Source organism: Embiotoca jacksoni, unplaced genomic scaffold, assembly GCF_022577435.1.
Source record: "Embiotoca jacksoni isolate LCO1_2020_lvr unplaced genomic scaffold, fEmbJac1.0.p SCAF_10, whole genome shotgun sequence".
NCBI classification, from domain to species: Eukaryota; Metazoa; Chordata; class Actinopteri; family Embiotocidae; genus Embiotoca; species Embiotoca jacksoni.
In genome coordinates, this window is record NW_027185230.1 from 12,602,278 (window position 1) to 12,627,653 (window position 25,376).

The window sequence follows — 25,376 nt, forward strand, 5'->3', positions numbered from 1 at the left end:
GTGTTGCAATCTTCTCTGTGTTGCTTCCGGTATGCCCGCCGTCTCCCCCCGGTTGGTCAGCTGACCGTCAGCCGGTCTGCTGACTGTCAAACCCCCGAAATTCACCGTGACCCCGGACGCCAGCACCGCCAGGCCGATTCCGGTCTCTTGAGTGCCCGTTAGCGGAGCTCCTGACCCGGACTGGCTCCCGCCGCAACTTCAACTGTCAGCCGGAAGCCAAACTCGTCGTCCTGCCGGCGGAGTCTCTCACTCCGCTCCTCCGGGTGGTTCCGCTCCGAGGCCGGTCAGCTGGTCGACTCTACCCGCCCCCCACGGGTCTGTGACCCCCCCGCCCCGGTCCCGCTGAGCGCCATGGCCGTGCTGGAGCTCGCCATGCAGGGCCTGGCCGTGTTCGGCTTGCTGCTCTTCCTCGTGTTGTGGTTCATGCACTTCATGTCCATCATCTATGTGTAAGGCTAACACCGCAGGCTAACGGCTAGCGCCGCGACGCCTCTGCGCTCTTTTCCTGCGTTTGCCGCACTGTTGTTTTGCGGGGGATTCAGCCGAAAAACACACCCGGTTCTCGCCCCTTTTCCTCGGCGGATTTCTGGATGCGCGACAGCCGGTAAACCTGCGTGTCTACACGGCAGGCTGTTGGGGCGTTTTCCTGGTTAACCACTAGCCGGCTAACGTTAGCGCCACTCGTGAATCCGCTCCCTCCGGGAAACTGATTAAAGACTAAAATTAAATAATTGTCCACCGGGACAGTTTTTTGACGAGGCTGTGGGGACGGACGGAGGGACGGAGGGAGGGGTTGTTTCTGCTTAGAGGTCGATTTACGGGTCTAATTCGGTTCCGTCGCTGTTCGTTGTTTTTAGCCGTGTAAATGTCTTATTTCCTCCTATTGATGCTGAATCCCGTTCAGAAACCTGTCGTTTTAAACACGTATAGTCGGCAGCAATTGTTTTGGACGTGGAGGAAAGGAGTGAACATGACGTGGAGACGTTTTAAGAGTTCCTCTTTAATTCGGCAACTATTCACTTCACCTTGTCATTTATTCATGTCCTGATTTTGAAGTTTCAGGGTCCTTCCCAACACCAAACACGGAGCCAAACTGAAACAGCTGTTGTTGTTGTTGTTGTTGTTTTTTTTTATTGGGACCAAGAGACGATAGTTATCAACTTGTAGATCAATACGTTCTTCTCAAAGAATCACATCAAAATGAAATACCGGTGTGTCAGCAGAATAACGACAGAGTAAAAGCAGTTGGTTTTGTAATGCAGTTTTGTGCAACACGTGATTTCCCAGCATCTATTGCTTAAGAAGTTGGGTTGGTTGCATTTCCAGGAAGATTTACAAACTTCTGGTTTCCAGCTTCACTCGGCAGAAGCTTGTTCTGATCAATGCGGCAGCTCTTTGATTGCGTCGTAACGCGGGAATTTGGGCGTTTGCAGCCGTCAGAGCTGTTTTATTCCTCTTTTCTCTTGACTTTCCGCCGATACAGAAAAACTTTCAGGCTTTTTCTGGAGCGAAACTCTTTATTGTGTAATTCTCAGGGTTTAAACAGATTATGGGATTTTCAGAAGAATCCCGGGCTTTTAAAGACCCTCTGGATCGTGGACTGATTCCTCTGAAGACGTGACGGGGTCTTTTGAGACGGAGTGAATGCTTCAGGTGGCTGCTAAAGTCACACGATGAGTGTTCACTATCTGACGTAATGTGAAACTGCAGCAGTGATTGTGACGAGCAGCTCCACCTCCACAGAGAAGTCAGAGTAGAGTGTGATGGAGGCGGACGGACCGGCTTAACGTTAAACACGGTTCCAGTGCATTCTGGGAAACCTGGAAACTCCGACTGAACTGTCCCGATGAAGATGGTTTCATGTTTCTCAGATTTTGCTGCTGATGATGATGATGATTTTGAGGCTGCTGACCTTTGACCTCTCTCTTCTTTTTTGTTTTAGACGTCTCCACCTCCTCAAGAAAAGGTCAGAGGTCAAACAGCCATTTGTGCAGTTGGCAGGAGTTTCTCTGTTAAAGCCGCTGAAGGGTGTTGACCCAAATCTGATCTCCAACCTCGAGACATTTTTCACTCTGGATTACCCCAAGGTGAAGCTCAGAACCTCCTGAACCTGCTAACTACCCCTCAGTACTTAACTAACCAACGACCCCTCAGTACTTAACTAACCAACGACCCCTCAGTACTTAATTAACCAACTACCACCTGACTGCAACCACATTTCCACCACTTAATTATCAACCTTTGACCTGTCAACTGCCCCCAACCACTTAACGAAGTCCAGACTCCTACTGCCCCTCAGACTGTGGTTCTACTGTGTTTCTACTGCCCCTCAGACTGTGGTTCTACTGTATTTCTACTGTCCCTCAGACTGTGGTTTGACTGTGTTTCTACTGCCCCTCAGACTGTGGTTCTACTGTGTTTCTACTGTCCCTCAGACTGTGGTTCTACTGTGTTTCAACTGCCCCTCAGACTGTGGTTCTACTGTGTTTCTACTGCCCCTCAGACTGTGGTTCTACTGTATTTCTACTGTCCCTCAGACTGTGGTTTGACTGTGTTTCTACTGCCCCTCAGACTGTGGTTCTACTGTGTTTCTACTGTCCCTCAGACTGTGGTTCTACTGTGTTTCAACTGCCCCTCAGACTGTGGTTCTACTGTATTTCTACTGTCCCTCAGACTGTGGTTTGACTGTGTTTCTACTGTCCCTCAGACTGCAGTTCTACGGTGTTTCTACTGTCCCTCTGACTGTGGTTCTACTGTCCCTCAGACTGTGGTTCTACTGCGGTTCTACGGTCCCTCAGACTGTGGTTTGACTGTGGTTCTACTGTCCCTCAGACTGTGGTTCAACTGTGTTTCTACTGTCCCTCAGACTAGTTCTACTGTTTCTACTGTCCCTCAGACTGAAGTTCTACTGTCCCTCAGACTGTGTTTCTACTGCCCATCAGACTGTGGTTCTACTGTGTTTCTACTGTCCCTCAGACTGTGGTTCTACTGTCCCTCAGACTGTAGTTCCATCAGGGATTTGTTCAGTAACTGAACTGTTTGGTTTTGCAGTACGAGATCCTGCTGTGCGTTCAGGATCTCGACGATCCAGCTGTTGACGTCTGCAAGAAGTTGTTGGGAAAATATCCCAACGTGGATGCTCGGCTGTTCATCGGTGAGAAATGTTGCTTGTTTGTTTTTTTGTTCACCGTTTTTCACGCCGTTATTCTCTCGTCATGTATCCAGAGCAACGGACTTCATCTGGCGGCATTATATTGTCCTCCGTTAGCAGCTAACATCAGCGTGTCGTTTGGTTGTCAGGGGGAAAGAAAGTTGGAATCAACCCGAAGATCAATAACCTGATGCCCGGTTATGAAGGAGCCAAATACGGCCTGATCTGGATCTGTGACAGCGGCATCAAAGGTTGGTACCGCCGCGGTGATTCACCTCCGGTGTCGTCGCCGCGCCCGTCCTCACGATGACTCCTTTTGTTTGCGTGCGACAGCGAATCCCGACACGCTGACAGATCTGACCAATCAGATGACGGAGAAGGTGGGCTTGGTCCACGGGTTGCCATATGTTGCCGACCGCCAAGGGTTCGCCGCCACACTGGAGCAGGTGAGGCTAACGCGCTAAGTCCACGCTTAGTCTTCTGACTGGTTTACCAGATAAGCTAATGGTGCTAAAGCCAATGTCACAATAGGTGTCTTGAAATGCTAATGTGATTTTTTTTGTTTTGTTTTTTTTTTGTTGTTGTTGTCATTTCTAATACGCTAACATTTACTATATTCAAAGTGTCGTCATTTTAAACTAACTAGCTGTTTGATGCTAATAGATGCTAACGCTAACGTGCTCCCAGGTGTATTTTGGGACGTCCCACCCTCGCTCCTACATATCGGCTAACGTGACGGGGATAAAATGCGTGACGGGGATGTCGTGTCTGATGAGGAAGGACGTGCTGGATCAGGCCGGCGGATTGGTCGCCTTCGCTCAGTACATCGCGGAGGATTACTTCATGGCAAAAGCCATCGCCGACAGGTAAGCGTGTCGGCGTTAGCGCCCGCCTGACGCATCGGAAGAGACTTCCCCCGGTAACCGTGTTTATCTCGTCAGGGGCTGGAAGTTCTCCATGGCAACACAGGTGGCGCTGCAGAATTCCGGCTCGTACTCCATTGGCCAGTTCCAGTCCCGCATGATCAGGTGACGTCGGAGCTCCTCTCGCGATTGGCTGTTTTTATTGTTCACGTCGTCTGGTTCATTTCTACAAGTTTTTTTTTCCCTCTCTCGTTGAAATAACGTGAGAGTGTAGAATTATTTTAAAGCACCGCTGTGACGGCGGCTGCAAATTATTTTATAATATATTTTTGACAATATATTATTATAAAATAATTTGCATTATTATTATTATTATTATTATTATTATAATACGCTGTTATTATATTATTGATTATTCTGCCGAACAGTTTCAGATGAATCATTCTGTAATTTTTGTGAAAATATTTTGTGATCTGTCGTGTGTGTGAGGAAAAACGAGCTCCAACGCCTCAGAAGGAAGAATTACTGAAGTAATGTTTGTTCAGGTGGACGAAGCTGCGGATCAATATGCTTCCTGCCACCGTGCTCGAGCCCGTCTCGGAGTGCTTCCTGGCGAGCCTCATCATTGGCTGGGCGGCGCACCACGTGTTCAGGTAGGCAAGCCAATCACAGCACGGCGTGCTGAGGTCACCGCCGGACGGGGCTTGTGTAAACCAGGGAGTGTTTCACTGGTCACGTTACCTGATCGGCGTCATTGATCGTCTGAAGGGAAAAATACTTACGGATTGTGTGTGCATCTCTCTCTGTATCGCAGGTGGGACATGATGGTCTTCTTCATGTGTCACTGTCTCGCCTGGTTCATCTGTGACTACATTCAGCTCACTGGAGTTCAGGTACCCACGTTCAGCCCAATCTCATGCCTTCGTTTTGAAAGGGGATTTTTTTTTCAAGGCTGATTACTTTTGTTTTGAAAAAAAAAACGCGTGAAATTTGTTATTTGACTCGGGGAGCACCAGGCGCCCTTCATCCCCGAGGAGTGGCCCCGAGTTTACTGTCGATCGGTGCGACAGCTCCAACATGTGCGGAAGTACCTCAATCTGCAATACCACCGTGTGCCACTAGAGGCCGGCTCCAAAAACCTCCGGCTTCATAACTTCTCCCATGAAATACAAAGTCAATAAATGTTTTCCACAAGTTATTTCGATGTTGTTAGCTAAAGTCCATCTGAAAATAATCACGTCATTAATGAGAAAATAAACCTCAAAAAGACGGGTTTTTGAGGGCGTGTCTGTTCGATTGACAAGTCCGTGGTGCGGTCAGGTGTCTCAGTCCCTTTAAGCACTCGCTTTTGTTTATGAGATTAAAGTCAACTTCCTCGGATGAACCGGAGGAATTTAACCAGTCTAACCAGTATTGGCTATGCTGGTCAGTTTACAGACGTCTCGTTTTGTTTTGTTTTGTTGTTCGTTTGTAAACATCAGAAGATTCCCTGAAACCTGAAAAAGAACGCGCAGCTCTGATGTGCTCTCAGATGGTTGTTGATTGGTTATTGACTGATGACATCCCCCGCAGGGCGGCCCGCTGTGCTTCTCGAAGCTGGACTTCGCCGTTGCCTGGTTCATTCGCGAGTCGATGGCAGTGCAGATCTTCCTGTCGGCGCTGTGGGACCCGACCATCAGCTGGAGGACCGGACGCTACCGGCTGCGCTGCGGCGGCACGGCCGAGGAGATCATCGACGTTTAGTTACCACCTCCTCCTCCTCTTCATCATCATCACCGTCATCATCATCACAGAGTAGGAGGAAGATAGAAAGAGAGAGACTGACGTTTATTTGTTTTTTAAGAGAAAAAAAACTGAAGTGTGTTTGAGTGAGTGTGCGTGTGTGTGTCTGTGCGCGTGTGTGTGTGTGTGTGTCTGTGTGTGTGTGTGTGTGTTTTTACTATTTATGTTCCTTTTGGTGCTAAAACTAAACGATGCCAGAACGAACCGATGAGAGCGAAGAAAGGAAGAAAAAACAAACCGATAAAAAAAAAAATAGGGGCGTAATGCATCGCACTGAATCGTATGATCTTTGATTAGAGCAGGAAAACAGGATAGAGTACATCCTCTCCTGATTTGCTGATTTATTTTTTTGTTCTCAGCTTTGCGTTTAATTTTTTTTATTTAATAAAATCAGCTGAACAGCAACAAATGTTTTACTTTGAAATTCCACTCTGCTCTCATATTTAGTTTGACTTTTATTCTGAAAATATTCAACATGAAAACAGTCAAAGCGCACACCCTGAAACACTAAACTGATCAATTATTGATCAACGGGAAGTGAGTCACAACCATTTGGTTTAATCAGTCGTTTGTAAAACGTGACACCGGAGATGTTTTGATCAAAATGATGTGAGGGAAGATTTAAATGGCAGTTTTCACCAATTGTACATTTTGTTGACAGAAAAATTCATAGAAATTACCATTCATCATTAGTTGCGGCACATTAGCTAGCTGTTAGCATTTAGCCTCATGGAGCTGTACCAGGACGGCCAGGTGATGATTTTTTTTTTTTTTTTTTCAACATTCAAATTAGTTTGTTTTAGTTTCAGAGTAAAGTCCAGTTTTTCAAAGTAAAATATTTCAAACTTTAGTTGAAATGATTATCGCAGCTGTTGTTTACTTTTGTTGTTTTTGTAACAAAAGGAAAAAAATATGTAAATAATTTATTTGTTTTTGGCCAAAAAATTTAACCGAAACATCCGCCGCCGTTTCATTGAACAGTTCATTTATTTTTCTGTCTGTCAGGGGGGAAAAAAAACGCTTCATTTGACCTGAGAAACCAGAAGAGTCCATTTCTGGTTCTGTCGTCAAACTGGGCCGTTTTTTACCCGACAAGTTTATGAAGAATTAAAATACAGACGAGTCACTTCAGACCCGAGTTGTCTTCGTACGGAGGACGATGAGTTTTACGATGTAGGGTGTAGACGAGGAAAATGAGGAGAAACTGAATCTGATTGTCTTTAAAGATAAAGAGAGCAACTTCTACTGACGAAAAAATACTGTAGACAGTTTTTACAATTATCACCTCTCATTTTTCTCATGAAGAAAAGAGAAAAAAACATGTATTTTGTAATTGAAAAATGTATGTCGTATCTAACTTGTTATTTATTTAATGTTGCCAAGGTAACGATTAAAACGTAATTATTTAAAAAAAACATGTCACAGGCCCGTCAGGAATTCCAAAATAGTTTTTGTGCTAATTAGTAAAAGATCTTAACGACAAAAGTCGTTATCTTCATAGTTACAAAGTGTGTAGGCAGTCATTGTATGATGTATTTTTTTCTTATAAAAGCCGTTCTTCAAATATTTGTTCCTTTAAAAGATAACTGTATTTGGATCTGGTAATTAGAAAAAAAAAATCTAAAATATTGTAAACAGGACTCAAAGACGCAATTACAAAATGCAAAGTCTAAATTAGTGGAATTTTCTCCGTATTTTTCTTCAGTAGAAGTCCATCCGGCATCATAAAAAAAAAAAACTAAAAAAAAAACTAAAAGTTGCCAAAGGAAAAGAACGTTGAAAATAAACAAAACTGGACATTGAGAGCAGAGAATTCGTTTTTTAGCCGTTTTTGAGAAGAGGTGCAGCACTGAAGGAATTCCAGTATTCTGTGACGTTAGACAGTCTCAACATTTCACAACGTTTCACGTGTTTCAACATCGAATCGAACACGGGACCAAAAAAAAAAAAAAGTCCATTTGTAAAATAACGAGAGAAAAACTCCACGTTTCCGAAAAGGTTTTGTTTTGCAGTCTAACCACTGTGCGTGCGCACGTGTGAGTGTGTGTTTGTGTGTGTGCATGGACGATTGCGTGTTTCTTTAAGGCCTGTTGCTTCACTGTTAGCCATTAGCTTAGCCACTGGAGGTTTGGTTGATGACATCATTTTTTTTTTGTCGGATGAACCCCCACTGCCGTCGTCCAATCAGATTGGCAGGATTATTGTTTGTTTACTGTTGTTTTTTTAAAATTACAATTATCCGCTGTAGTCTGCGAACCGACCAATCACAGTTGAGGATTGTGTCAACACAGGAACAATAAAGTTTTACCCTTTCAAATCTGAACTTCAGTGTGGAGAGGTGTTCTTCGTGTCCCGCTTTGTGATTGGCTAGGAGGACAGAGTCATTGGTTGTCATATTATTTATTTATTCAGTGATTCATGCTACAACTTCCTGTCACATTTTCAGAATAAATAAATGCTCAACAAACTTGACTTATTTGAGTCAAGCACGGATAAACGCTCCCCCTTCCCATCATGCACTGCTCCATTTGAAAAATATCTTGTGTAATAACAATGATGTCCCACCTGCTCCCACAATGCACCACAACAACGTTACATTCATTAGATAAAACACAAAGCCACGTTCACGTATAAAAACAATCGGATGTCCAAATGATTTTTTTTTTTTTTTTTTTTTTTTTTAAACAGGATTTTCAAAATAAAAATCAACAGTTTCAGATATTCAAAAAGATTTAAAGCAATAAAATAAGAATTCAAATGTATTCTGAAAGGGCCACACTGAATATATTTCTAATCATTTCCTATTCATGTTCATGTCCTCACACATTACAAGCAGCTTGTAAAACTTGTTTTACGTGTTACATACGTACATACTTATTACATCTTACAGGTACTGGGATAATTTCCATGGACCAATTGATCAAATAAATAATTATTATATCGATAAAATGACAATAAAACGTGAAAAATGTTTTTCAGAACCCAAAGAGCTTCAGTTTATCATCATGTATGACAAAGTAATTGTTGTAAAATGATTGTCGATTAACAGAACAGCCTATGGATTTAAAGGAAACATCACGTGTGACGTTTAGCAGGCCAACAGACATATAACATGTTCTACCCGTGTGTCACATTACAATACGGTTCACATGTATGACAAGTTGCAAGTTGCGTTACTTTGTCTCACTACTGTGCCAAGTATCCCTACTGTATCTACACGCACGTAATGATACACATGTTGTAACTTGTGACAACACAAGTTGTAACAGAGACTGTATATAAAGATGGTCGACATGTCAAGGGCGCCCCCTGGTGTACATTACATGGCACGGCCGTGATTGACAGCTGCTTTTAATAAAGTAGTGGTGGAGGCAGGCAGGCAGTCCGTCAGCGCTCTGATGATTGATCGTCCGTTTGTTCTGCACAGACTGTGTATAAAAGTGGACGTAGCTCCCGGTGTCAGGCCAGTGAGACTAATGCTGAATGGCCTTAAACTGCAATACCACCGAGGGCCACTAGAGGTCAGCTACAAAAAGCTTCCAGCTCCATAGACTCTCTTTTCCACTAGTTACTGTTACTGTTGTTACCTAAAGTTGATCCTTCTTATTAGCTTTCTGCCGGTCCATCTGAAAAATAATCCCGTCATTAATTAGAAAATAAGCTTTAAAAAGCTGTGTTTTTGGGGGTGTCTGTGTTTGATTGACAGGCCTGTGGTGCAGTCAGGTTTCCGCTGTCGGTGGGCGAGACGTAATATCGTCGGGTTTCCAATCAGATCGAGACAGATCCACCGCTCGCCCGTCCCCAGCTCGGTCAAATATGGTCACTTCTGGCGCCAAACCGCACTGAACTTGCAAGATGGCGCCGGCCAAAAATCCTAACTTGAGACTTCAAGCTTATTGTTCTGCAGTAAACTCAAATGTCTGATATTCTGAGAGACGCTGCTTCTTCCACAAGTTCACTTTATGTTCTGATGTCACAGCTGGCGTGCTAAGATCACAATCCGTCTGTTGGGGGAAAGTATCTGATATGTAGCTGCCAGCTGTCTTTAGGTATTGATCATGTTTAACTAGAAAATGATCAGCGTACAGCATCCACAACAGTCAAACAGTCAAAATGGCGGCAGCGGGGCTACGTGAAGTTCAAGGCCTCCCATGTGGGACGGGGGCAGAGTGTGTGGACATATTGCTGTCATTACTGTCCACACTCAGGTTTTCGGTGACGTCGTAGAACCGACAGATTGCCGACGGGCAAGTGGAGGCGTTTCGGCCATCTTTGTTTTCAGTCTTGCTGTTCAATGTGTCAGTCGTTACATGTAAAGTTTTATTAATGAATCAGCCTTCTCTGGTTTTGATCAGTAATCACGTAACAACAGAGATCTTGACAAATACAGGGGTTGTGGGTTCTTTTTAGTGGACGGGGCTACATATGTCAGGGCGGGGCTATAAGAGGACAATAGTGTTATATTAGCGTTCACTTCTACTCATGTTGAGCCCTGAAAAACAATATCACATTGTTTGATGTCACATTGTTCACATTGTTCTGAACAGAAAAACTGAGAAATGTTTACCTAATGTGATCAGGATTAGCTTGTGTTGATATGAAAACTTAAAAATCTAAAAAAAATATATTGTTATGCTCGTATGTTTAATGTTATAAGTTGGAACTGAAATTAACAGTAAAACGTAAAATACAATTGGGAAGCCAATTAAACAGGAAGTGATGTCATAATGAGAGAATGTGATAATCCAATTAAAAGGCACGCAAACTTTGGCTTGATTAGACCCCGCACACCCACCACTTTTTTCAAAGTTATGTAATCACCAAATTGAATTAAGAATTTTCTTTTAAAGAATGATTTTGCTTTTATTTTGTCATTTTTAAAAATTAAAGTTAAACGGTAACTCGTGAGAAAAAAAATTATAATAATTTCAACCTTGAAGAAAATGTTTGCTGTAAAATCAGAAAGAAAAAAATCAAAGAAAACAAATAAAGCAAAAGTAAAAAACAAAAAGAAAATTTGCATTAAAAAAAATTTGAACAATAATCATATTTTAAAAACGTTTATAGGGCAGGAGGCAGGACCTCAACACGACGTCTCCACATATGTCAAAATCCAAAACTGAATTTATTTGCTGATCTGAGTTTTACAGCCAAAAGCCTAAACAAACAAAAAATCTGAACTGAAAATCTCAGGTGGTGAGGTCAGCGGTCAGAAGGCAAACTGGAAATCGACAGCTTCCTGTTTTTGTGGCTTGTTTCCTGTTTGAAAAACAAAAATCCGAACGAGATGATGATAAAAACACGTAAAAATTAAAAAAAAAATGGGAAGTGATTTGAATAAAATTTTGATAGAAAAAAAAGGTGGGACGTTTGAAGATCAACAAATCACAGCTCAGCACAACTTTATAAATATCACGCACACAAACACATAAATACGTCGAAAGCGATACCCCTTACATGTTGTACAGTATAAATACATTCATGAAAAACCCTTCCAAAAAATACACCAACAATAAACAAAAGGATTTTTAACAAAGTGAAAAAATTCTACAAAAAAATCTAAAGACAGATGAAGATGTGCTGCCACCTAAACACCAGCAAACAGCATTTAAAAAACCAAAACCCACCAGAAGAATCAAAAAAATAAGGCACAGAAGAAGGTCTGTTGCAGCTAAACCCTAAAATAATAACAATAATAATTCCAGCCAATCAGATGGCAGCGTGAAGCGCTGAAAAAACAACAACCAAAAAACAATGTGGAAGTTTGTGGAAACCTTTAAAGTAAAAATCGGACGTAAAATTAAAAATCTGTTTCAATAAAAACAGAAAAAAGTAAAATAATATTTGATTGTTATTATGCTGAAAAATAAACGAAATAACTTGAGACAGTTTACCAGATGTAAATGTAACGTTAAACAATAAGCTGAGTATAGAATAAAATCGTTCGTTGGTAAAAGGCAGTTTTTTTTCTTCCTGATTTTTTTTCTGCATCACATTAATTTAGACAACAGATTCAACTCACATTAGCTCCTCACTGGACTCCATTACCCACAATCCACTGCTACTCAGTCTGCTCAGGAATGTGCACTGTAACCTCTGTAACCACGGCGATGGCCCTGGTCGTGACATCATCAGTCCCTGTGATGCCAGGCTGTTTGTAGGCACAGAAAGATTGTTGGTTAATCGGCGTTCTCCCATCTCCCGTCAATCAGAAGCCCTGAAGTCTGATTGGCTGGTCAGTTCTGAAGGTCAAAGGTCAGATGGTGGACTTGGAGAAGGAGACTCGGAGATGCTGGTTGTGGTCCAGCTGGTGGTCGTGCAGAGCGATCAGAGCTTCGATGGCCTCCTCCACCGACGCCAGCTGCATCAGAGCCATCTTCCTGTCCTTCCTGTGACATCAGAGGAAGTGACATCATTAAACTAATGACCACAGGGGGAGGTCACCCAGGGCAGTCATGTTCTGCCTTGTACTCTACCTCGATCGGTCGGGGCCACGATTCCCGTGTTCGCGAAAATAATTCGCACGAATTTCGCCCCCTCGTGTTGTTTTACGGCATCGAAGTTCACGAGTTATGACGCATTTGCCGACGTTTTCAGAAATGGTGGACGACGGCGAAGTTAATATGTTGTGTCGACATTCTCGTCGTAATTTAACGTTCTAATGTTCCAGCGGCCTTTTCATCTCCGTCTATCATTACGCAGTTCCTGCATCTCGTTACCCTCCTGCTAGCCAACTGACTGTCAGCCTCTGTGGCTTCTAGACACCGTTCGTGTTGTCGTTGCCTAGCAACAGTGTTCTCGCGAATTAACCACTTGAATGACAAGCGTGCGTGCTGTGAATGAATGTACCATATGTGTTGGCTCATAAAATTCAAACACAATAATAAAAATTTTAAAAAGTATTTTTAAAGTGAATCAAACTCACATTTTGCAAAATGAATGACCTGAAAAATATTTTTAAAATCTTATTTTGTAAACATTTTCGTTGGGTTTTGGACCTTTCTTAAGGCGAAGATGCTGACAATTACAGAACATCTGCTTTGCGTGTGCGACGTACACAGTTTGTTTACGTTAACTTTCGGAGCGTTGTGAGCTTCCGTTAAAAAAAATCACAGACTCCTGACTGACAAAAGAAAGTGTCAAAAAAAAATCTCAATGATTGAATTTCACGGCTGATTAAACGTCCACTGGTGTTTGTGTCTCGTCTGTTCTTCCATCAAACATCCGCTGTCGGCGAGGAACGGAAACAAGTCTGAAATTTAACGTGAAGAACAGCGTAGCTTTAACGGCTCTGACACGCATCACGTTGTGATTTGAAAGTGATTCATTAAGTCCACAAGGGGGCGCTCTTAGTTCATTGTTGTAGTAAAAGAGCTCGCAAATTCACTGGAGGATTTAAATTCGACTTTGGTGAGCTGGAGTTCGATTTTTCACATCTGTCATTGTGAAGAGCAGCCGCTCGCCGACAGTTAACGACAAAAACACCGGCGGACAAAACGCAAGGCGGCTGAGGTACCGAGTCATGTTCTTCGTACCTGAACGCGACGTCATCCCAAACGCTCTCTCTACCGTCACCAAAGAATCAATAAAAGTTCTCACGTTAGAACCGAAGAACTATCTGCATGAATCCGAATAAAATTAAATAAAAACAAAAGAACTTTCAAATTATTTTATAGCATAAACAATTCACATTTTTTTAAACTGTTTGTCACACACACAAACAAATTAACAAACGGACTTGTTTTCTTTCTGCGTCGTTACTTACTGGAAAAACTTGAAGGCTTTAACTGTGAATCCAGTGGAGGAAAATAAATCCTTCAACGCCTCCTCATCGACCGAGGAGCTGGGAATTAATGACACAAGGAGACAAAGAAGGAGACAAGAGGACAACAAGTGGGACAATATTAAATAAAGAAAATATTACAATTCAACACTCGACCGCTAAATTTAAAGAAACAAACGTGAAGTCCTGAAGTGACTCACGGGATGTTGGAGAGGTGCAGCGTCGCCGACGGAGGGAAGATGTTGTTAAAATTTTTGGATCCGGGCTTTTTAAAGCGGTGGAGGGCGGAGCCTGAGAAGTCCTGAGTCAGCGCCTGCTCTTCTTGCCCCGCCCCCCCGCGAGGCAGCTGCACCACCGGGTGTTTGGACAGCGTCACCCGGATCACGTTACCATGGAGACGCTGCCCGTTCAGGTGACTCATTGCTGTCGGGGAAAAATCAGAGACAAAAGAATTAATAAGCAAAAAAAAAATTTTTTTTTAAATGTAAGAAATTAAAAAGTGGAAGAAAATTCAATCACACTTTCAAGATCACACAATAATTTTTTTTGTTTGTTTAAAAATTAAAAACATGAAAGATTAATCAGAAAAGTAAAGCAAAAAATATTTTTAAATTTAAGTATTAAACGCAGTGTCACCTTTGTCTCTCCCTGCTGTCAGTGAGAGGAACTACAACAAAACTGTGGACGTTTACATTTCTGCTGGGAAAACGGAGGATAAACATTTGGAAAGCTCAGATTTGCACGACCGAATTATTTTTTAATCCCGGTTCAAATTAGCATCGAGCTAAACAGGAAGTCAGCTCAAGTGTACAAACGCAGGTGTTTGTTTAATGTAAAAGTCAGGAGGAAAAGTTTTTTACATTTTTTACTTTTTTTTTTTCCTAGAACATGTTCACGTAAATACTTTATCCAGCGTGTTTGTAAACACAATTCAAATTAAAATCAGGTTTAATTTGTAAAGTGACTGAAATAATGAAAATCAGCACAGATTCGTTATGATCATGAAAGTAAAGAGTGGCCGCTATTTTGGAGGCCCGTCGCTGTCTGATGACATAAAAGCTGAAGAGGTTTAACTGTAATAAATAAAAGAGCTTCAGACCGAGCTGGGCCTGCGTGCCGTCGCTCATCTGAACCAGAGCGTTTTCCTTCTTGTTGAAGAGGATTTTCACTCTCTGAACGTCCCCGTAAACACCTGAAAACACAAATGAACGAAAGGCGTTTGAATGGACTTCTCTTGTTTCTCACGCTTGACTCGATGATCGATATGAATGCGTTTCTTACCGAACAGGATGAAGAGGCAGTGAGGAGAGACGCTCTGCAGAAACAAAGTGCTAATAAAGTTAGTACCAAAAAAAAAAAAAAAAAAATCATCATTTTAAAAGTTTGATTTGATTTGTCGTTAACGTAACATTCACGTCAACGAGTTCGGAGCCGCCTGCTGATGTGACCGCACGTGTGTGTGTGACCTCTGACCTCTGGGTTCAGGTTGGACACGAGCAGCACCGAGTGGACAGAAGGAGGCGCCACCTGCAGCGAGACACGAGGAGGAGACACCAACGAGCCGGGGATGGCCGCCATGGACAGACCTGGGGACGGACAACACCCCCGACAACTTTATTTAAAAACGGCACAGACTGACGTCGTTAAAAAACTTCCAGAGGCGGCCGCCGAGTCGTCCGGTAAATCAACGTGTTCGGCGCCACCCGGTGGTGAGATGCTGTCAGAATCTCAGATTCCGAAAAAGAGTTCCTCCGCAGACGACGCGTTTCCAGCTTATTAACAGAACCGTAAAACAGTGTGGGATCGGAGTCGGGAAGAACACACCCAATAAAACTTTATTTAAAACAGGCTGGAGACGCGGGATGTCGCCGTCCGACGGTATCGAAACATTAAAACGGAAGAAACGTGACACGCGTTGTACGAAGGAAGGGACGTGACTCACCGGCGTGTTGATGAAAAGTGGGCGGGAACGCTGCTGCTCCGTACGGCGGCAGAGCTACACCTGAAACACACACACACACACACACACACACACACACACACACACACACACACACACACACACACACACACACACGTAACCGGGTGAGTCATAAGCCCCGCCCCTAAACATTGGCTGTCCGAATCCCATCTCAGCAGGCGTGTCACTGACTCTGAAGTTACTGTAGACAGCTAACACCTGCTGGTCCCTCACGGCATGACCACAACCGGAAGTGACAGATAACTTAGCAGCGTGGCTCCGCCTCTCACCGAAGGCGGCGGGCTCCAGCTCTCCGGTCGGCAGGTCGGCTCTGGTGAAGTCGCGACTCTTGTCGTTGTTGTACTTGACGTTGAGCGCGCTCAGTTTGGAGAAGTCGATCCTCAGCGTGCAGCAGCCGTTGTAGATGTTCTGACCGTCCAGAGACTGAAAGACACGAGGACACACTGCTGTTGGGGGGGGATTTATGAGCAGGTGTGTGTGTGTGTGTGTGTGTGTGTGTGTGTGTGTGTGTGTGTGTGTGTGTGTGTGCGTGACTCACGGCCTTGGCGTGCTGAGCGTGCACGACATCGCTGAACTGCAGCAGAGCCTGAAACTGGTTGTTTCTGGTGAACGTGATGATCTTCAGCACCGAGCCGAATTTACTGAAGATCTGAGGACGCACAGCGAAACTTTATTGAAACAAACAAACAAACGTCAATAATAAACGACGACGACGACGATGATGACGAGAGCTGCGTTGACCTGCTGCAGGACCTCCAGGGTCACCGGGTAAAATAAATTCTCCACGATGATTCTCAGGACGGGAGTCTGACCCGGAGCTAAGCCCCGCCCCTCGCCTCCTGAAGCCATGTTCCCAGAATGCACAGCTGTGGCGTGCAGCGCCGCCTGAGATCTCTGTCAACAAACCAACAAACAAATGGGATTATTCAGGTGTAAATTATTCAGTTGGTTCACTGTTGTAGATTTGAATAAATTATCTTCTTATTGTCTTTTATTCCCTCGTTTCAAGATTTTCTGATTCTGAACGTTAAAAACGTCAGACAACTCCTGCGTTATCGGTTTTTTTTTGTGGTTTTTTTTAATGTTTCCTGGACAGAAATTTGACACGCGGACATTTACCTCATAAAAAGCCCCGAAAAAGTTGAAGTGGGCGGAGCTTGACTGAACTCCTCACCTGATTGGTCAGATTGTCGGTCTTGAGCTCGCGGTGGGTGGAGAACTGGATGAAGACTGGCTGGTTCCTGACGGTGGGCGCGGTCGAGGTGTAGTAGTTCACCATGGTAACAGCAGCTTCCTCCGAAGACATCTCTAAAAACGCCTGAAAACAAAAACGAGGAAAGCGGTCAGCCTTTAGCGGTGAGGTGTTATTAGTTAGCCGTGAGCGGTTACCTGATTCTTGGCCGTGAGCGTGATCAGTTTACTAACTCGGCCGAAGGGAAGCGCGAGATCGAGAACTTCCTCTTCGGAAACGTCAGCGGGAAGCCGACGCAGGTGAAGGACCCGAGAAGGAACGCACTGAGCACGCTCGGAAACACACAGCCTATCAGCGCCATCCACTGGAGGAAGACAGAAACGTACAGGTGAACGGACAGACAGCTGTTAGGAGACAGACAGACAGACAGACAGAAAGACAGACAGACTCACCTGTGGACAGGTGGGCGGAGCTCATGTTCTCAGAGCCGACCAACAAACTGAAGTCTGATTCCTGCAGACAAACACAATGAAGTGTCCGTCAGTCAATTTATTGATTTCTCTGATTTATTGATTTCTCTGATTTATTGATTCCTCTGATATATGATGTGTTAATTTATTGATTTCTCTGATTTATTGATTTCTCTGATATATGATGTATTAATTTATTAATTTCTCTGATTTTTTTTTTTTTTTTTTTTAATTCTCAGATTCAGGCTTGATGAACTTCCTGAATCTGAGTTTCTGACTGTCGATGGAAAAACGAGAGGTGAAGTGATTTATCATCCAAAATATTTTAATTAACCGATCAGTTGATTGATTGGCTCGTTAAAGGCAGACTATTGATTAACTAATTGTTAAGCAGCCGCTTGTTAAAAAAAATATAAATCAACATGTGGAACGAAAAGATGATTTTATTTGATATTGATAAACGATTCAAATGTTTATTGATTATGTTGATTAGTGTTTGTCTCTTCTTGAACTAAAACTCATTCATTCTCGGTTTTCACAGTAAAGTGGATCCTCCGGAGGTTCAGACAAACATGATCACGTTTTACACGGTTTGAATTTATTCAGTTTAATAACACGTTAAAACTCCGTGTGAAACGAAATAACTCATCAATCAAACGTCCATGAACGTGAACACGCAATCATCGCGAGATTTCGGCCAATCAACCCCCGCTGGCGACACTAATCCAAAACAGAAGCAGCACGGGCGAAACACGGCGTGTAAGTAACGGTAACAGCAGCGGCAGGGGGCCGTTTTAGTAAACAAGTAAACAACAACAAACAAGGGGTGGTGGGGGGGGGGTAGGGGTGGCGAGGGGGGGGGGGTGACAAGAGGCTCGCGCAGGTGCGGTTTAGTCACCAAGGAAACGCGAGGGAGGAAGGAGGGAAAATCAGCGGCGTGAATGTTCGGGAAAGGTTCGGGAGGCTTTCGCGCGCTTACCAGTCCATGGTCCGCGAGGAGGAAGAGTAGCAGAGGAAGAGTTGTTTTGGTCGGCGAGCCTCCGCAGCCAGGCAGCGGGAACAACGAGCTCACTTCCCGTTTGGTGACATCACGGCAGAACATGGCGGCTCGCGGACACGCCTCGGATTCAAAATAAGATCAAATAAAATAAAGGAAAAAAAAATAAGTGAAACTCCGGGAAAAAAAAAAAAAAAAAGGATTCAAACGGAACCGAATAAGCAATAAAAAAAATTTAAAAAAAAAAAAATTGTTTTCCTGTTTGGAATAAATATGTATTTATTACATTAATTATTACTACTTTGGTTTATTCAGTAAGCACATACATTATTATAGTGCATGTGTGTTTAGAACGTTTCAAAAAGAAGAAAATTTCAATAAATCCATGTTATTGAATTTAGTTTAATATTTGTGAATATTATTTCCACATGATTATAAAGATGCAACAACGTGAAAAATAAGAATACTTTATTTACTTCGTTAACAAACTAAAAGTAACTTCATTTTTGAAGTTATTCTACTTCAGGTTGTGTAAAATTAAAAGTTAAGTTGCCCTTTATAATGAAATCTGCACTCTTTAACACATTTAAATGGTATATTTTCGGTATTTTAAATTTTTATAATTTCATTTTTAAGTTCTGGTGTTAAACAAGATAAATTTCATAGATTTTACTGTGTTTGAAATTCACATTCTGCTGGAAACGAATCAGAAATAAACAAAAGGCATGGGTTCTCTGAAAAGAGTGAATTATTAAATATAAACACTGAAGACTGTTAAAAGACAATAGGACGGACACTTTTAATATAAATACTGTGTTTCATTATAATGTCTTCATATTGCTGACAAAGAAACTCTTTATTTATTTGGTACATTTTAGAGTTTTTTTTCACAAATATCAGAATTTTAACTTATTTGACGTTTCTTGAAATGAAATCACAGCAGCTTGTTTTCTGCTCTGGCAGCGAATCACACGGAAAGAAAGCCATCATCAAAAAGAAATCTTTTCCTGCGGTAGTGTTTCTAAAAATCCATTGCTGGAAAAAATAATGAATGGTTTTAAGTTTTTTTTATTATTATTGCAGAACAAAAGAAAACAGAGTGCTCTTAAAACATAAAAATAATGTTTGAAATTAAATCAGAACCACTGTGAGCAGCTGCTGATGAGAAATATGAAACTGTTCTTTAAATGAGTTCTTCTTAACTTTGCATTAATATTTTATCACATCCATAAACGCTGCACTTCAAATAAATCTAACTCTAATTCAAGTTAATTTTTTTATTTTTTTTATTTTATTTTTTAAAAGTGTTTACGTTTCTTTCTTTTAAACCTGAGATTCAAACATAACGTCGATCTGATGACGGACATGATCAATCCATAATGAAGTTTGACATGTCATTGATCCGGGGAAATCTTAGCCCGCAGACCGGAAGTGGCTGGTGCGTAACATCCGGCTGTGTGGGGGAAGGATTTTTAACTGGGCGAAAGGTGACGAAGACCCGCTTGCACAGACTGTCCACCTTTTTCTGTTTGACTCACCTGAGAGCGACGATGCTGCAGAACACGGGGTGAGTGCTCACACCTTTCTGCTCACACACACACACGGAACTCCGCTCAAAAAAAAAACGTCCCGAGCTGTCGCTGCAAACTTTAAAAAAAACACGACAGAAATTGGAGGTTTTAGGATTTTTACTGCAGCCGAATTAAGAAGTGAAGCTTCAGTTCAGTTCTCTGCCGTGGTACCTTTGAGCAGCTACTTAAAAAGTTGGAAGATTTTTTTTTTTTTTTTTTTTTTTTTTTTACTATGGAGTTTGATAACAGCTGCTCGATCCTCTGGAGCTTTTTGACCTCCTGCACGCAAAAAACTCCGCTCGGAGACCTTTGAATGTTGTTCGGCCTTAATAACGCTGCGGTGGTTTTAGTGAATTTATTTTTGGGGCTTCGTATGAGCCGAACTGAGCAGGTAACTCACCTGCTTCAACGCAGCCGGTCTGACCGCGGTGTCCTGTCACCTGTCAGAAAGACTTTTTAAAATATGGGATTTTTTTGTTTTTATTAGGAGTTTGGTGACAGCAGCTCAGGTGATCATCAGCTGTTGCTTCTTGTTGAACTCCGTTTTTGGTCCGTCTGTCCCGTCACCTACGAGCAAGGCGTTTTAAAGTCTTGTTTTGTGACAGGAGTGTTTGACATCTAACTCCCCTCTGTTTTAATTAACTAGTAGAGAGCTCGAAGGCCAACAGCACATTCCTGCATACTAATGCGGTTTTAATTGTTTGTTAACTTGGCGGGAACATTTTGCATTAAAGGAATTTCTAGTCAAAAAATAATTAGGTTTGTGTTTTGTTGAATGTTTTTGCGTGCAGGGAATTTAAAAAAAAAAAAAAAAGACCTTGACAATTTTAGTTAAGCGAACAACCAGACAGGCACGGCACTTTCAAAATAAAAGTGTACCATGTTGTCTTCCGTGTGGAGGCTTTTATGATGTAAAATGGAACCGCAAGTGTACTAAAACCTTTTTGAGCAAACACATTTCGAAGTTACACAACAGTTTAGGACTGCATACATTTAAAAAAAAAAAAAAAAAAACAGTTTCGGGGCAAACCGGGTGAAAGCTTGAAGGCAGAATAAATTCAACATTTATTTTTTGAAGATTTTCTTTTTCTTTATTCAAACACAAAAAATGACATCAGAACAACACTTCAAAATAAAACTGTCAAAAAGCCTAATCCAGATCTTTTACTTTGAACGGATCATTTCTATTACTTTAGCATTTGCGAAATAAAAGCACCTGATCTTTCTGCCGGTCATCTTTTCTCCTTGTTTGATGAGGATGAGCTGCAGAGTTTCATTTTATTTTGTTTACATGCTGAAGTGTCTTTGGGCAAAGTACTGAACCCCAAGTTACTCCTGATGGCAGATAAGCAGCATTTAAATGTATTTCATTTAATCACTCAGCCCTATTTAAATAATTTGATCGAAAAAGAAGAGCGTGTCGGGCGGTAACGATTATTTTCATTACCTGCAGACAAATATTTTGCCATCAAATCTTTCGGTCAACGTTAACTAGCTTCGCGTAATGAGAGTAGGGTGGGCGAGCATGTTGGCGAACTGCGTTGTCTCTCCACGTGTTTTTCCAGCAAGCTAGCGGGCTGCACGCTCTTCATCACCGGAGCAAGCCGAGGCATCGGGAAAGCCATCGCGCTGAAGGCCGCCAGAGACGGAGCCAACGTCGTGATCGCCGCGAAGACCGCCGAGCCGCATCCCAAACTGCCCGGAACCATCTACACCGCGGCTCAGGAGGGTGAGCGGCAAACTGCTAACGTTCACGTACAGGAGGAGGAGGAGGATGGAGGAGACGGAACCGACGTGCTGCATGAAGTCAGCATGAACTCAAGCGAACATTTAGAGAATCCAACGGTCTGCTCCTTTTGACACGTTTCCTCTGTTTCCCGTTTGTTTGTGTACATGCGTGTTGGCCCGTTTCCTTTCTACGGTTGCGTGTCCCAGTGGAGGCGGCCGGCGGCAAAGCGTTGCCGTGCGTCGTCGACATCCGAGACGAGCAGCAGATCGGAGCGGCGGTTCAGAAAGCCGTCGACACGTTTGGAGGTAAAGCCGTGTTTCCGACTGAGTATTGACCGGCAGTGACATCATCCCAGCAGTGACATCATCCCAGCAGTGACATCATCCCACCTCGTGTCCTTTTGATTGGCAGGTATCGACATCCTGGTGAACAACGCCAGCGCCATCAGCTTGACGGGAACTCTGGAGACGCAGATGAAGAAGGTCGACCTGATGTTGGGAGTCAACCTGAGAGGAACATACCTGACGTATGACGCTGCGCACATACATGTTAACATACGAACAGCTTATTGTGCACACGCGTGTCAGTGACCACGTAGATGTTTACTGAACATATGATGTTCCTGAACATGTTACCAAAGACCTACATGTTAGTCACATGTATGTGCTCGGTAACATGTTTGTATTTAGTAGCATGTGTGTCTTCACACGTGTTGCAGATGTGGCGCGACGACCAGATCTGTGTGTCAAATCACACGTCTCCTTGTGACCGTTAATCAGGATTAATCGCTGCGTACGTGTTACTTTACTAACGTGTTGCTGCGTACGTGTTACTTTACTAACGTGTTGCTGCGTACGTGTTACTTTACTAACGTGTTGCTGCGTACGTGTTACTTTACTAACGTGTTGCTGCGTACGTGTTACTTTACTAACGTGTTGCTGCGTACGTGTTACTTCACTAACGTGTTGCTGCGTACGTGTTACTTTACTAACGTGTTGCTGCGTACGTGTTACTTTACTAACGTGTTGCTGCGTACGTGTTACTTTACTAACGTGTTGCTGCGTACATGTTACATGTTTTCCAGGTCGAAGCTGGTCCTCCCTCACCTGCTGAAGAGTCGCAGTCCTCACATCCTGAACCTGTCGCCTCCGCTCAACCTCAACCCCGTCTGGTTCAAGAACCACACAGGTAACCGTAGCAACCAGCTGACCAGGTGCCCCATCACGCACCTTTGCATCACTATGATGTCTGTTTTTTTTGGGTTTTTTTCAGCGTATACGATGGCTAAGTACGGAATGTCCATGTGCGTCCTGGGAATGGCCGAAGAATTCAGAGGACAGATTGCTGTCAATGCCCTTTGGCCCAAAACTGGTCAGTAACTAAATATTAGCATGCTAACACGCTCCCTATTGACTCTCACTGTAAACTAGCATGCTAACAGACTACTCCTTGACTCCCCACGATGCTAACCCCGCTCTGACTGTGTGTTCTTGCTGTAGCGATCCAGACAGCCGCCATGGACATGTTGGGCGGGGATAGTATTGGTAAACAGTGTCGTACAGCTGACATCATGGCAGACGCAGCTTACGTCGTCCTGTCCCAACCAAAGGACTACACGGGTCACTTCCTGGTAGACGAGGCTGTCCTCAAAGCGCATGGAGTCCAGGACTTTGACCATTACGCTGTCCAACCAGGTGACTGCATGCTATCTCGGATAACGCTAACCTAGCACAGGTCGTTACAGCCCAGCACTTCCACACACTGTCACGTGGTAATCATGGTGGTCTTTGATTGGTCCACAGGTCACCCCCTGTTGCCAGACTTCTTCCTGGACGAAACACCGGAGGAACTGGCCCAACAGATGGAGCAGCACGGTAAGTACCACAGAAACTACAGACGCTGCGAACACTAGCGCTAACACTACTAAACATTACCTTCCTGTGGTAAAGTCATACTGACAGTACTGCTAGTAATAGTAATACTAGTATATATTATTTGTGTACAATTACTTTCACTAAACTAAAAATAAAAGTCAAAAACATTAGTTGTTACCAGCCATTCACAACGGATCATTTAATGATGTAAAGCATGACATGACTTGATTCCATCGACCCTCTAGCATCGAGTCCACTGACTTGTCGTTTTTCTTGGTCGCTAGGGGCAACCCCAGCCTTCAAACCACCACCAGCATCATCATCCACGCCTCCCTCCAGTGGACCAATAGAGGACACGTTTCACCTCATCAGAAGCGTTCTCTCCGACGATGTCGTCAAGTCAACACAGGGCATCTACCAGTTTGACCTGTCAGGTAACGACCGCAGTCCGCATGTCTATATAAGGACATCCTGTAGGCGTGTCACTCAAACAAACGTGTTTATGTCCATTTTAGGAGAACATGAAGGCGTCTGGTTTTTGGACCTGAAGAGCGGCACTGGCAGTGCGGGGCAGGGCCAGCCCCTGGTCAAAGCCGATGTTGTCATGACGATGGACTCCAACGACTTCACCAAGATGTTCTCAGGTGAGCCGTCCCCTCGGCGACGATTAAAGACGAAAGAACGGCACAGAAACCGCGCGGTGATCTAGGAACTGTTGCAACCATCGCGCCGACTTCAGAGCGGCGTTGTTTCCATGTTTCCAACAGCCGTGTCTTCTTGGGGTGTTGTTTTTCAGGGAAGCTGAAGCCCACAATGGCCTTCATGACAGGGAAGCTGCGCATCAAAGGCGACATGACACTCGCCATCAAACTGGAGAAACTGATGGGCCGCATGAACAAGGCCAAGCTGTGAAACTGAAGCCCCACCCACAGGCCTTTCAGGCCCCTCCCTCTCACACTCTGAACCTGTACATGTTGCCTTAATCAGACATTAATAAATCTGATCTGAAAACAGAGTGTGTCCTTTTGTCATGATGTGCCGTTTCTCTGAGGTGTGTCCAGGTGAAGAAGACCATCTGAGACAACCACAGTGAACTGGGTCAGCCTGTCCGGTCCGGTCCGATCTGGTGGATTTGACTATTGTGAAAGTCTGAGCGGCCCTTGCAGCTGTCGGTCATCGGCCCTCCTGATCTCAGTCCTGATATTTTTACATTAAAGTTTTCGTAACGTCAGTTCCTGTCGTCAATGTTCAATTTCAAGTTCTTTGATGAAACACAGATTTCCTCTGGAGAACATTGACCTCCAGCTGCACCGTCAACTAACACGCACAGATCAAGTGCACAGGACTTCTTTCTCTCGTCTCTGTAATATTAATAAAATCAGTAACATCCTGCCTCAGCATGCTACAGAACAGCTGATCGATCCCGTTGTTCCTTCCAGGTTGGACTACTGAAACTCCTGGTAACTCTTTAAAAACCCTGCAGCTGATCCAAAATGCTGCAAAGAATACTGACTAGGTTTACCGAGAGATCAGGTTCCACCTGTTCCATCGACTTCCGGTAAAATCAAGAATGTAATTAGGTTAGGTAGTTACTTTATTAATCCCCGAGGGGACATTTTTTTCGCTACAGCAGCATACAGGAAGCAATAGATAATAATAGAATAATAGAAAGCAATAAAATAGCAGTAAAAATATAAAATGCACAGTATATACAGTATAGTATATATCTATATATATTATATACAAACAACCAAGAACACAGACAACAGTGTTATTGTTGTGCGATGGATTTTGCCAATTTAAAATTGTGTGGAATGTGGCTTGTTGTGAGTTAAACCCGGACGCAGTGACCGGGTTAGTTCAAGCCCGGCTTTACTCTCTTATCTGGATTTCTTAATTCTTTTGTGACACGGGACCGAGGATCACCCGCGTTTTGTACTCCGTGTAACGTGACACCCGAGTTCACCTACTCTTCCTGGCGTA

The 25,376-nt window shown here is 43.4% G+C and overlaps 3 protein-coding genes across 3 annotated transcripts; 2 read left to right on the forward strand and 1 right to left on the reverse strand.

Annotated features, from left to right (window-relative positions):
• The first annotated feature begins 25 nt into the window (after positions 1-25).
• ugcg (UDP-glucose ceramide glucosyltransferase) lies at positions 26-8,119 on the forward strand. Its single transcript, XM_069167707.1, has 10 exons — positions 26-449; positions 1,943-2,087; positions 3,052-3,154; positions 3,301-3,402; positions 3,485-3,597; positions 3,839-4,017; positions 4,093-4,179; positions 4,560-4,667; positions 4,829-4,907; positions 5,587-8,119. Exons 1-10 carry the CDS (start codon positions 352-354, stop codon positions 5,755-5,757), a joined length of 1,185 nt encoding a protein of 394 aa, XP_069023808.1. The 5' UTR covers positions 26-351; the 3' UTR covers positions 5,758-8,119.
• Positions 8,120-10,095: 1,976 nt separating this feature from the next.
• LOC138209262 (polypyrimidine tract-binding protein 3-like) lies at positions 10,096-18,308 on the reverse strand. The gene is made up of 14 exons (XM_069167721.1): positions 18,202-18,308; positions 17,205-17,265; positions 16,950-17,116; positions 16,735-16,878; positions 16,302-16,454; positions 16,099-16,209; positions 15,830-15,983; positions 15,522-15,581; positions 15,053-15,165; positions 14,861-14,894; positions 14,679-14,771; positions 13,780-14,002; positions 13,562-13,639; positions 10,096-12,185 (listed from the first exon to the last, which is right to left on the reverse strand). The coding sequence occupies exons 2-14, from the start codon at positions 17,227-17,229 to the stop codon at positions 12,053-12,055; spliced, it is 1,488 nt and encodes a 495-aa protein (XP_069023822.1). The 5' UTR covers positions 17,230-17,265; positions 18,202-18,308; the 3' UTR covers positions 10,096-12,052.
• A 1,309-nt stretch (positions 18,309-19,617) lies between these two features.
• On the forward strand, positions 19,618-24,406 carry hsdl2 (hydroxysteroid dehydrogenase like 2). The gene is made up of 11 exons (XM_069167695.1): positions 19,618-19,786; positions 21,356-21,519; positions 21,726-21,824; positions 21,931-22,045; positions 22,604-22,707; positions 22,792-22,890; positions 23,019-23,213; positions 23,322-23,393; positions 23,678-23,827; positions 23,909-24,037; positions 24,190-24,406. The coding sequence occupies exons 1-11, from the start codon at positions 19,770-19,772 to the stop codon at positions 24,303-24,305; spliced, it is 1,260 nt and encodes a 419-aa protein (XP_069023796.1). The 5' UTR covers positions 19,618-19,769; the 3' UTR covers positions 24,306-24,406.
• Positions 24,407-25,376: the final 970 nt, after the last annotated feature.

What these genes read in the sequence shown, in the direction of transcription:
- ugcg (XM_069167707.1), top strand. Translation starts at nt 352, where the DNA reads ATGGCCGTGCTGGAGCTCGCCATGCAGGGCCTGGCCGTGTTCGGCTTG. An exon ending in GCAAAAGCCATCGCCGACAG is followed by an intron (nt 4,018 to 4,092) that starts GTAAGCGTGTCG and finishes TTATCTCGTCAG; the next exon opens with GGGCTGGAAGTTCTCCATGG. An exon ending in GCGGCGCACCACGTGTTCAG is followed by an intron (nt 4,668 to 4,828) that starts GTAGGCAAGCCA and finishes TCTGTATCGCAG; the next exon opens with GTGGGACATGATGGTCTTCT.
- hsdl2 (XM_069167695.1), top strand. An exon ending in CTGAGAGGAACATACCTGAC is followed by an intron (nt 22,046 to 22,603) that starts GTATGACGCTGC and finishes CATGTTTTCCAG; the next exon opens with GTCGAAGCTGGTCCTCCCTC. An exon ending in CCAACAGATGGAGCAGCACG is followed by an intron (nt 23,394 to 23,677) that starts GTAAGTACCACA and finishes CTTGGTCGCTAG; the next exon opens with GGGCAACCCCAGCCTTCAAA.
- LOC138209262 (XM_069167721.1), bottom strand. Translation starts at nt 17,229, where the DNA reads ATGAGCTCCGCCCACCTGTCCACAG. An exon ending in GCTGGAGCCCGCCGCCTTCG is followed by an intron (nt 15,582 to 15,829) that starts GTGAGAGGCGGA and finishes TGTGTGTTTCAG; the next exon opens with GTGTAGCTCTGCCGCCGTAC. An exon ending in AAAGCCTTCAAGTTTTTCCA is followed by an intron (nt 12,186 to 13,561) that starts GTAAGTAACGAC and finishes CTGATGTCACAG; the next exon opens with GAAGGACAGGAAGATGGCTC.